The sequence below is a fragment of the Rhamphochromis longiceps genome, linkage group LG9 (genome assembly GCF_057381845.1).
Source record: "Rhamphochromis longiceps isolate RC_006_pf linkage group LG9, R_longiceps_female_GT1.1, whole genome shotgun sequence".
NCBI classification, from domain to species: domain Eukaryota; kingdom Metazoa; phylum Chordata; class Actinopteri; order Cichliformes; family Cichlidae; genus Rhamphochromis; species Rhamphochromis longiceps.
Window position 1 is genome coordinate 34,920,147 of NC_140565.1, and position 11,655 is coordinate 34,931,801.

At 44.0% G+C, this 11,655-nt stretch overlaps 1 protein-coding gene across 1 annotated transcript; it reads left to right on the forward strand.

Annotated features, from left to right (window-relative positions):
• The first annotated feature begins 609 nt into the window (after positions 1–609).
• Positions 610–3,929, forward strand: LOC146662760 (E3 SUMO-protein ligase ZBED1-like). The gene is made up of 3 exons (XM_085419345.1): positions 610–2,927; positions 3,227–3,377; positions 3,483–3,929. Exons 1-3 carry the CDS (start codon positions 1,657–1,659, stop codon positions 3,927–3,929), a joined length of 1,869 nt encoding a protein of 622 aa, XP_085275471.1. The 5' UTR covers positions 610–1,656.
• Positions 3,930–11,655: the final 7,726 nt, after the last annotated feature.

The following is an 11,655-nucleotide window of genomic DNA, read 5'->3' on the forward strand; positions in this document are numbered from 1 at the left end:
TACTAAATATTCAATGTTGTTGTGCAGCACGCAGGACAGATGTGCTTCGAAGTAGCGGCCAAGAAAGGTGTAATTTGGGTCTGCGAGCAGTGAACACCCGTGTGCATACCTGTGTGGATCAGCGTGCTTGTATTCCAAAGGTTTTTCCATGTAACGATCTGCTAGGGAGTGTGGGGGGGCCACAGCCCCGTCCTCCAGGGTGTGAAGCGGGTATGGAGGAGATCAAAACTCCAGACATCCAGAGGCCCCCAGAACACAAGAGACCATGGAAGACCAACAGAGGGGCAGCCGCGCCACTGTTCCAGTAAGAGCTGAGGAGAGTCCCAGATGAGGGTTCACTCAGCAGCCGCGGAGCAGAAGCCAGGGGGAGTTGCAGTGACGCGCCCATGAGCTCCGCCGGCCCCCAGCTGTGCCTGAGTGACCGAGCCCCAGGCCGAGAGGCCGGGGGCACCCCACCCCCGAAGGGGCCCGAGCGAGCCCCAGGCTCCAGGCCCCGATAAGCGGCCACCAAGGAGTGAGCCGGTGTGTACCTGGACGCCCACCCCCAGACACAAAGAACCACCAACGCACCGACACCCGAGGGAGTCCGCCACCGGCAGGGGAAGTGGTGGTGGGTGGAGATAGGCCTCCAAACCTTGGAGGGCCTGAGGTGTCCCCAGAGAGGTGGCGTCTGATACCCAACCTGACATATAGACACAGACATACAGGCACACACAGACACAAACATCCATTCCCACCCTCATGCTCTCATGTGCACTTACTCCACACTCAACCAACGTGGAGACAGACATAAAGAGACGCTGTACACACGATCACACTCCCCAAGCGTACTCTACAAACTGGGTCTAGGTACCCTTGCCCCTGGAGGGGGGAACTGCACCCAGACCCAGGTGGTGTTACCCTTTTCCCTGCGGTGGGGAGAGGCAGACCACCCCGACTCCGTAGCAGCAGGGAGGCCCCACACCCCAGACCGCAGTCGGACGGCCAACTCCTCCTAGCCCTCCCGCTCCAGCAGGCCGCAGAGAACGGGGGTGGGAGAAGACTCCAAACCTCCCTCCACCCGCTCATTGTAGTGTTGATGCATGTGTGTTCTAAGGTGCAATTAAAACCCAGGAGGGCATGGAGCTACCTGCCAAGGAGCAGCAGGTAAGCGCATAGTCCCTCCTGATAGCCCTTAATGTCTAAGTGTATTTAAAATTGAGAGGTGGGCAACGACGCCAGGGGTGAGGTGTACACCCTGATGGTAATTTGGACTCCGTGATTGTGCCCACCCCCAAGATCCTATATGTATGTGTAATGAGAGTGTGAATAATGTGAATGTCTAAGTTGGGGAAGTAGGTGACCACAGCAGTGAAAGACAAGAGAAAGAAAGAAACCACATGAACTGTGAGCAACAACAACAAAAAAGAAACGAAACGGAAACATTCCAATTAAAGCAATGACGGAGGGTGACGGTGTTATATCTGCTATAGGGGTGGGTTTAAAAAATCGATTCATTGATTAAATTCGATTCTAACTGGAATAAAACGATATCGATTCATTAAATCCTGAAATCGATTTTTTTTATACATATGTAGTTTGCCCCGTATGAAACTTGCAAGCGGTTAACATGAGGAAATCACGCGAGAGTTAAGTGACCTGGACGCATGAACCATCATGGCTACTCCCGGGAATGTGCCACCGAGCCTAAAGGCAGATGTCTGGCAACACTTTGGATTTAAGAACTGTGAAGACAGTGAAGAGCCGGACAAAAGCAAAGCCGTATGTAAGATGTGCAAAATGGAGGTAAAGCACTGTGGAAATACCACAAATCTCAGAAATCATTTAACGAGGCATCATCCAGATATCCTGCTAGCAAAAACGGCCGACACCAAGCAACGCTCACTCGAAAAGGCATTTGCAGTGAAGTTTGAATCCACTTCTCCACGTGCCCAAAAGATAACCCAGTCTGTGGCAACTTTCATATGTAAAGCTATACGTCCATACAGCGTTGTTGAAAATGATGGCTTCCAAAACCTCATTAATACGCTAGAACCACGCTATGTTTTACCAACACGCAAACATTTGAGTGAAGTGGTAATCCCAAACATGTATGAAAAAGTGAAACACGATGTTACAGCCTCTCTCAAGTCAGCAGAGAGAGTCGCTATAACCTGTGACAGCTGGACATCCAGAGCAACAGATAACTACCTGACTATCACCTCACACCATATCGACCAGGAGTGGAAACTTGTGTCTCATGTCTTACAGACAAGAACCACTGAAGCAAGCCACACAGCAGCTAATTTATCTGAAATTATGTTCAAAGCAATCGAAGAATGGGAGCTTACAAACAAAAATCCAGTCATCGTAACTGACAATGCTGCAAATATGGTGCGAGCTGTGGAAATAACGGGCTGGTTGCACATTGGTTGTTTTGCCCACACACTCAATTTAGCTTCACAAGCAGGACTGAAAGTTCCAGCTGTTGCTCAGCTGCTTGGCCGAGTGAGACGCATAGCATCCTTTTTTCATCGCAGCACTGTTGCAAGTCGCAAGCTTAAAGAGAAGCAAAAGATACTGAATCTACCTGCCCATAAGCTGGTGAATGATGGGGTGACCAGATGGAACAGCACATTGGAGATGCTGGAACGCTTCCTAGAGCAACAACCAGCAATCTCTGCAGCTCTACTCTCACCTGAAGTGAGGAGAAATGACAGTAATCTCTGTAGTCTTACAGAGGCTGACATAACTGATGGAGAAGATATAGTGAAAGCTTTGAAGCCGCTGAAAGCAGCCACACTGGTTATGTCTGAAGAAAAGTCCCCGACCCTTTCCATCATTGCACCTCTGCATGCACAGCTGCTGGAGAAGATGATCAGTGTCTCTCACGACTCCTCACTGATTAAAGACCTCAAGACTGCTGTATACGACAACTTGAAGTCAAGGTATGTTTATGAATTGTGTGTATATGCCATGAATGAGTGTAACTGTATGGATGCATGTATTACATGAAAATTCTTATTATAGTGAAAAAAAATATATATATTATAAAAATGTTAGTTAAGCCCTCTTGTCTAGTAATAGGCCTTTTGATTTTATATCTATCTATCTATAGATGTTTATATATAAATTATGGAAACAAAGTCGTATATTAATGTTTCTGATCTTGCATGAGTGTATGTAACCATGCACATGTATATCCAACATAATAAACTGAGTTAAATGTGCAAAATCTCTTTTCAAGATATGTGGCCCTAAAGGACAAGCTGTACATTGCATCAGCATTAGATCCTCGCTTTAAGGCCCTGCCATTCTTGTCCAAAGAGACCTGTAACAACACATTCTCTCAGTTGGTGTTGGAAGCAGCAGGTTTGGAGAACGTGGACACAGCTATTGTGAGTTACAGAAACAAAAACAAAAAATTATTGGTTTTTTTGCACTACTCGAGTTAGAATATAAATAGTAATTTCTTTATTAATTAAGTTTTCATTTTTCTACAGCGACAGTCTGATGGTGACACATCTGAGGAAACTGTCCCTGACATCTCTCTTGATGGTGTTGATGAAGTGGATTATGCCCCTCCAATTAAGAGGTCAAAGGACTCTGCATTAATTTTTCTCCTTGGGCCAGCCTACTCAACAAAAACCACAGCACCACAGAAAACACCAACTCAGAAGGCAAAGGAAGAAGTGAATCGATACAGGGACGTTGAGCCTGTTGCACTTTCTGAGGATCCTTTGATCTGGTGGAGGGACCATGAAAGGGAATATCCTCTCTTGGCTCTACAAGCAAAGCAGTATCTTTCCATACCTGGGACCAGTGTTCCTTCTGAACGAGTGTTTTCAACTGCTGGTGACATTGTTACCGCACAAAGGAGCTGCCTGACTCCACAACATGTAGACCAGCTTCTCTTCTTGCAGAAAAACCTTACAGTCTCAAAGAAGTGAGAGGGTAGTTATAAATAAGGCTAAATTGCATTAGTTTCACAGAGGTTTTACAATACTGTTCAGTATGTTTTCATTTTTTGAAGTATTTTAAAAGGCAGTTTTTCATTTTCTGATCGGTCAGTTTCTGTCAGTTCACTTGTACACGCTGTGTTATCCTGTGTGTCTCCAAAACACAATAGTGGATATCAGAAAAGCTGTGTGAGACACTAACAGCAAAACTATTTCTCTGAGGTTTTACTGATGTTTACAAAAGATGTGTTCTATTTGCACTGGATCCCTGATCCACTTGAAATGTATGTATGGAAAAAATATATATACTAATGTTAATTAAAAATTACATTATTTAACTGCTTTAGTATCTGTTCTTAATTTTGAAATTTATGTAATTCATTCACAAGGCTTAGAGGGTTCTTTTGACAGTACATATACAAGGTGAATTATCATAATTTTATATATACTCATATGGAAAAGATATATATAAATCTTATAAAGTTTTTATCTGTCTTGTATGAAACTTGTATGAAAAGCATACAAGAGTGAAAACACATATATCCCTTGAAAAATTATATAATGAAACTTGTATGTTTTGTATACTTACTAAAAAATATATGAAAGTAATGAGAAAGTGGCCACTTTCATGAGTAAATCATGTATGTTTTTACTATTTCTTTTCCATATGGGTATTATGGTTCATATAATAATATTTCGGACTGATTCAAAATCGAATCGAATCGAATCGAATCGTGGATCGAATCGATTCGGGACCTTGTGAATCGGAATCGAATCGATTCTAGAAATCAGTGACGATACCCAGCCCTAATCTGCTATGACATCATATTGATATTACTAGGTTAAACCCATGTTAAAAGAGAAAGTGTGAATGAATAAGAAACGAGTGTAGCGGGTTCTTATCTGGAGTGCAGTCAATATAACCACGGTGTGGTGCCGGGGTCGCGGTAGAGCTGTCCGTCCACGTAGAGCCGGTCCACGGCGATGACAGCACGGGAGCCTTTCTGGATGAAGCTACGTCGAACTGGGAACAGAACCTTGCGTCGTTCCAGGATCTCTTTGGGGAACTGGTCGTTCACGCTGAAGTCCGTTCCTTTCAGCTCTCTGCCGCGACTCTTCACCTGTTCCTTCTGTTTGAATTGACCGAATTTGGCCACAATAGGCCGTGGTCTCCCGGTCCGTGACCGCGCGCCCCCCAAGCGATGTACTCTATCGAAGTCGATGTTCTTTACGGTGTCCTCCGGCAGCTTCAGGTGGATTTTAATGAAGCTTTTCACCGTTGCCTCTGCGTCCTCTCCGGCAGTTTCTGGAATACCAGAAAACACAAGATTATCTCTCATGCTACGGGCTTGTAGATCGATAACGGACTCTTTTATTTTTTTATTTTCAATGTTTAGCTGGGTCACGTTATCGGTGAGAGATTTGACCGACTCCCGTAGCGTGGCATTTTCAGCGGCAAGCGTTTCCACCTGCTGCTGGCTGAATTCCAGGGATTCTCTCAGAGATTTAAATTCCCGGTGTAAAATCTCCACCAGGGACAGCCTCGCATCGAAACTGGACAATCGCTTGTCGATTGACTCCAGGATGTCTGCGATGTCTTTGCCGGCAGGCGATGTTGTACCGGGGGAGTCTGCCAGGCGATATCTCTTCGATGACGGCGTCTCAATTTTGGCCGGGGAGGATGCACTCTGGGCCTTCTGCATTACTAAATCTTGAAAACAGCGGTCGATGTAATCTTGGAGAGCGTCTAAACTCTCCCCGTTGTCCTCCAGGGTGTTAGAGATGATAAAACAGATGTTGTTAGTTATATGACAATTGATTAGTATATTTGGTAATACTGAAGCTTGAAAAACCTTTGTTAAACTCTATGCTACCATTTGCTTTTTCTCCGCCAAAATTTCCGGCGTCTGACGTCACCTACAACATGGGTCGCTTACCTTGTCCTCGTCTCTTTTTACTTGTTTTAACAAATCAGCCTTAAATCGTCTTCAGACTGTGCAGAATGGTGCAGCACGTCTCTTAACAGGCACCAAAAGAAGATTGCATATCACTCCAGTCTTGGCCTCCCTTCACTGGTTGCCTGTAAATTTTAGGTTTCATTTTAAAATTTTAGTTCTAACCTTTAGGGCCCTGCATGGTCAGGCTCCTCAATATTTATCTGACCTGCTGAAACCACATTCATCTTCTCGGGGTTTAAGGTCATTAGATCAGAGACTGCTGGTGGTACCGCGCACTCGTTTTAAAACTCGTGGTGATCGGGCCTTTCAGACTGTAGCACCACGGTTGTTGAATTTTCTCCCACTGTCTCTTCGCTGCACGCACTCCATTGATTATTTTAAGAAACAGCTGAAGACATTTTTATTTAGAAAAGAATTTGATTAATTTCTTCTTATGCTGTTTTTATTGTTTTATTGTTTTACATTGTTTTATTTACAGTTATATTGTTTTTATATTCCCATTTTCTGTGTTGTAAAGCACTTTGTGATTTTTATCTGTGAAAAGCGCTATATAAATAAATTTTACTTACTTACTTACTGTCACAACTTTCAAATACAAAGTTGTTATGGAGTCTGTCACATTCCCCCCCTTTTTTCTTTTTTTTTTCCCCTTTATTTATTTATCCTTCTTATTTCATTGTACTGTATATTGTTACTCTTATTTTCCTTGTATGTCTACTGTACAAACTGAACTGGAATGACTGACCTTTCGCTTTATGGTTTCAATAAAGTTTGGAAAAGAAAAAAACAACCTCTTCGGCCGCTCCCGTCTGCGGTATTTTGCGGCACAATTCTCCACACCCACTGCCGCGCTATGAATTGTGGGATATATGGGACCACGAAGCGTGCACCGGACCACGCTTGATATTTGGGGAAGTCGACGGCGCATTTGGAGCACACTTTGAATTGGGACAGCTATCGTCGCGTGGCGGTGACATAACCGCACTTAAAATGCGTACTTCAAGCGTGCAGTCGCTGGTCGTGTCCAAATTCATGGATTGCATCCTCCTGAGGCCGCATTTGTAGACCGATTACGTCACAGCGACGCGCCGAAGGCTGTCCAAATTCGTAGACTCCTCCGAATGCAGCCGACAAATGCGTCCTCCTTTTCCCCGAATTTGAAGGATGGGTCGGGTGTGTCCTTCGTGGCCTACCATATCCCAGAATTCATAGCGCGGCTCAGCCAAACTCCAGTTTCCAACAATGGCGGTCGCTACTAAGTTTTAAAATTACTCATACTAATCTTTCTGTGTCACAAAATAAACTTTTAACATATTTTCAGGCGAGAAAGTAGCTGTGTAAACATCAAATATCTGCTCGGTTTATCAAGGTATCGCATATTTGCAAAAGTGCTTCGACGTTTTCGGAGACGTCTGCTACCCACCAGCTCGATAGCTAGCCGGGAGCTCGAGAACGGCACAACTCCCGGCACATCATTTTCAGATCACCGCGGACTATCGCTGCTCGGGTTAAACGTAATATATAAGTCACTTAGACAACCTAAAAATGTTATTGTTGGGCTTTTTTTCAGTGTTTTGTTTGTTCGTGAGTAAATCGGTTTGGCTGAGATTAAAGTTATTAGATTAGATTAGATAAAATAAAACTTTATTAATCCCCCGGGTGGGTTCCTCCTTGGTTTTTACACAGCTGACTAAACGTGAAACAGAAAACTGATTAAACAGAAGTATGAGACAGTCGAGAATTTACACCAGTGTCCTGTTATATTTTAGATAGCAAGGAGCAGACGGCTGAGTTTATTAAACTCCACCGAGACAGCGGTGACGCTAATCAGAAGGCTAGACCGTCCAATTTCACGGCCGTTTACTTCTGGCCTACCCGATCTTCTGAGGACCCGGCCCACGTAGACCGCGAAGGCTGGGTCCTCAGGAGGATGCAGCCCATGAATTTGGACACGACCTCTTTCTCATTTATTTTGGTCATGCTTATACACTAATCTTTTCTGGCAAGAATTTTGTGTTTTTGTTGTTTCCTTTATCTTTTCTGAGTTCTCTCTTTGTTACGAGAAAATATTGTTTAGTTTCTTTAAGTACCCCATGCACAGGGCGAACGAATTTTATTTGATTAACTTATTGATATTATTGGCTAAATTTCATATACATAAGTCAAAATTTTCTAACGCAAAACCATCCTTTCGGTGCTTTTTAAATGAAACCAAACAATATGTTAAAACCATACAACATTCTCAAAAGAATGTGTCTATTTTGCTTTCTTATACGAATCCCCTGACATTGTGTTTGCTATTTTGTATCTGTATATCTGTATTTTGTGCTTTGTCAATAAAAAAAAAAAAGCGTGCAGTCTCTTAATTGGGACACAGCCTACGTCTAATGGGAGGGGGCGTGGTCCTCTTCCCGTGACACCACGCTGCAAAGCCCTATGGGAGGTCCGCAATAGACGTGTGCTCAAACACGTGACCGCACAGCTACAAACCACAGCAGAGCAGGAAGAAGGGGGCGGAGCAAAGTGTGTGTGCAGGAGAGAAGCAGAGAGAGAAGCAGAGAGAGAAGCAGAGAGAGCTGCTTATACGTGAAACGGGAGTAAAGCGTTGAACTTAGAGGAGAGAAACGAACTAAAGTATCGATCATAAACCACTACCAAAGTCCTGATCGATATCTGCATCGATCTGCCCACCCTTGTCTCCTGGATCGTAGCTGAGATCAGCGTGAACCACGTGGGTCTCTGCTCCCTGATCTGTTTCCTGTGTTTGGAAAGAGTTGCAGCTTCATCGCGGAGTTTCTCTCGGTTTGTGGGCTCATCTAAAGGTAAGCACCGAGCTAACTTTACTGTGAGTTCAGTTCATGTTGAGTTTAGCTCCTGAATGAGGTCTTCTGCTGCTCTCCTCGGTGTCTGTTCACAGTTTATTGTGAACACGTTGAGAGAAGAGTGAGAGAGTGTTTGGAGAAAAACACCAACTAATCATTAGCTCAGCATGCTGGGAGAAGTTGGAGCAGAAAAGGCTTTTCATTGTCCCTGCAGCTGTTTTTCTGCCTGCACCAAACCTCTACAGCCTCATTTCTATTTGTATGGACTCAAATGTCGTCATAAATATTTTGTACTTGTAAATCAAATGCGTATTTGTGTATTGAGTTTTGCAACTTTGCAAATAAGCATTAACACTATATGTATTTAAGATAAGATAAGATAACCTTTATTAGTCCCACACGTGGGAAATTTGTTTTGTCACAGCAGGAAGTGGACAGTGCAAAAGTTATGACGCAAAAATTAGAATACAATAAGAATAAATACAGTACACAGCTGTACAGAATAGAATAAAATAATATACTATATACAGTAGAATAAAATAGAATAAAAATATACAATAAGATAAAAATAGAATACGAATGCTATATACAACTGAGTAAAAATACAACGATGCCAGAAAAGATTATTGCACTTAGTGTTATTGCACATGTGTGGATGTGTGTGTTTGTTCAGTTAAAGTCTTTGTTGTGGAGTCTGACAGCAGTGGGGAGGAAAGACCTGCGAAATCTCTCCGTCCCACACCGTGGGTGCCGCAGTCTCCCACTGAAGGAGCTGCTCAGTGCTGTCACAGTCTGCTGCATGGGGTGGGAGACGTTGTCCAACAGGGATGACAGCTTAGCCGCCGTTCTCCTGTCACTCACCACCTCCACTGGGTCCAGAGGGCATCCTAGGACAGAGCTGGCCCTTCGGATCACCCTGTTCAGTCTCTTCCTGTCCCCAGCAGAGATGCTGCCGCCCCAGCAGACCACACCATAAAAGATAGCAGAAGCCACCACAGAGTCATAGAAGGTCTTCAGGAGTGGGCCCTCCACCCCAAACGACCTGAGTCTCCGCAGCAGGTACAGCCTGCTCTGCCCTTTCCTGTAGAGGGCGTCTGAGTTATGAGTCCAGTCCAGTCTGTTGTTCAGATGAACACCAAGGTACCTGTAGCTGTCCACAGCCTCAATGTCCATACCTTGGATGTTCAGTGGTTGCAGTGGAGAATGCTTGTGCCTGCGGAAGTCTACCACCAGCTCCTTGGTTTTACTGGCGTTGATCTGGAGGTAGTTCAGCTGGCACCAGTCCACAAAGTCTTGAGTCAGTCCTCTGTACTCCTTGTCGTCCCCATCAGTGATGAGGCCGACTATTGCAGAGTCATCAGAGAACTTCTGCAGGAAGCACTGGGTGGAATTGTGGGAGAAGTCTGCAGTGTAGATGGTGAAGAGGAACGGAGCCAGAACCGTTCCCTGTGGGGCCCCCGTACTGCAGACGACCCTGTCCGACACACAGCCCTGAGTCCTCACATACTGTGGTCGGTCGGTGAGGTAGTCCAAAATCCAGGTAGTGAGGTGATGGTCCACTCCAGAGTTCTCCAGCTTGTCCTTCAGAACCGAGGGAAGAATAGTGTTGAAGGCACTGGAGAAATCAAAGAACATGATTCTCACAGTGCTTCCAGCGGTCTCCAGGTGAGCGAGGGAACGATGTAGGAGGTGAATGACGGCATCATCCGCTCCAATGCCAGGCTGGTAGGCAAACTGTTAAACTGTTAAATCCTAACAGTATCTGTAACCAGATATTAACAGAAAAATTTGTAACACTTGTAAATATTTTTTACACACAGACAAATTCTCATCTGTAGATGCACAAAAATAAAATGTTCACATATTTTGGTTTACAAAGTTACAAATACGCATTTGATTAACAAGTACAAAATATTAATGACTGTTGGGTCTGTGTTCCCACAGGCCCCGCTAGTTTAGAGACTTGTTCCTCATGAAGAGCGAAATCAAGACAGAACATCTGTCCCCCCCCTTGGTTACAAACACAAGGCTGTGTGTGTGTGTGTGTGTGTGTGTGTGTGTGTGTGTGTGTGTGTGTGTGTGTGTGTGTGTGTGTGTGTGACCTCACTAAAAGGATCATAAAAGCAGGAAGCAACATCGGACAGAATCTTCACAAGGGATTTGCTCATGATAAAACACTACAGCCTCTTCCCAGAACCTCGAGAGGCTGGGGAGGGGGACATAGGAATGTCTTGATCCTATAGTTTGAACCAAGACTTTACAAATTTAAGAAGCACAATGACAACATTCAACAATTTGACTTAACAATGACCACAATTTGAGCCTCAAAATTTCAAGTGATAACAGGAAAGTGTGTGTTCTTGATTTTACTACCTGGTGGGATCCACTTTAAAGTTGTCCATAAAATTTAAATGATTAATTTTACAAAAATGAAAGCAATATATCACTGACATATGAATATGAACTTCTTCACAAATAAAATTTTTTAGAGAAAAAATTACCAATAATCATCCCACAGATGTAATATTATCTACAGCTACTCTTAGTACCATTGATGTTAAGTTAGACTCTCAAGCTGGCTGTAGTTAAACCTTTACTCAAAAAGCCATCTGTAGACCCAGCAGTCTTAGCTAATTATAGGCCAATCTCCAACCTTCCTTTCATATCAAAAATCCTTGAAAGAGTAGTTGTCAAACAGCTAACAGATCATCTGCAGATGAATGGTTTATTTGAAGAGTTTCAGTCAGGTTTCAGAGCTCATCACAGCACAGAAACAGCTTTAGTGAAGGTTACAAATGATCTTCTTATGGCCTCTGACAGTGGACTCATCTCTGTGCTTGTCCTGCTAGACCTCAGTGCAGCGTTCGATACTGTCGACCATAATATCCTATTAGAGCGATTAGAACATGCTGTAGGTATTACAGGTACTGCGCTGCA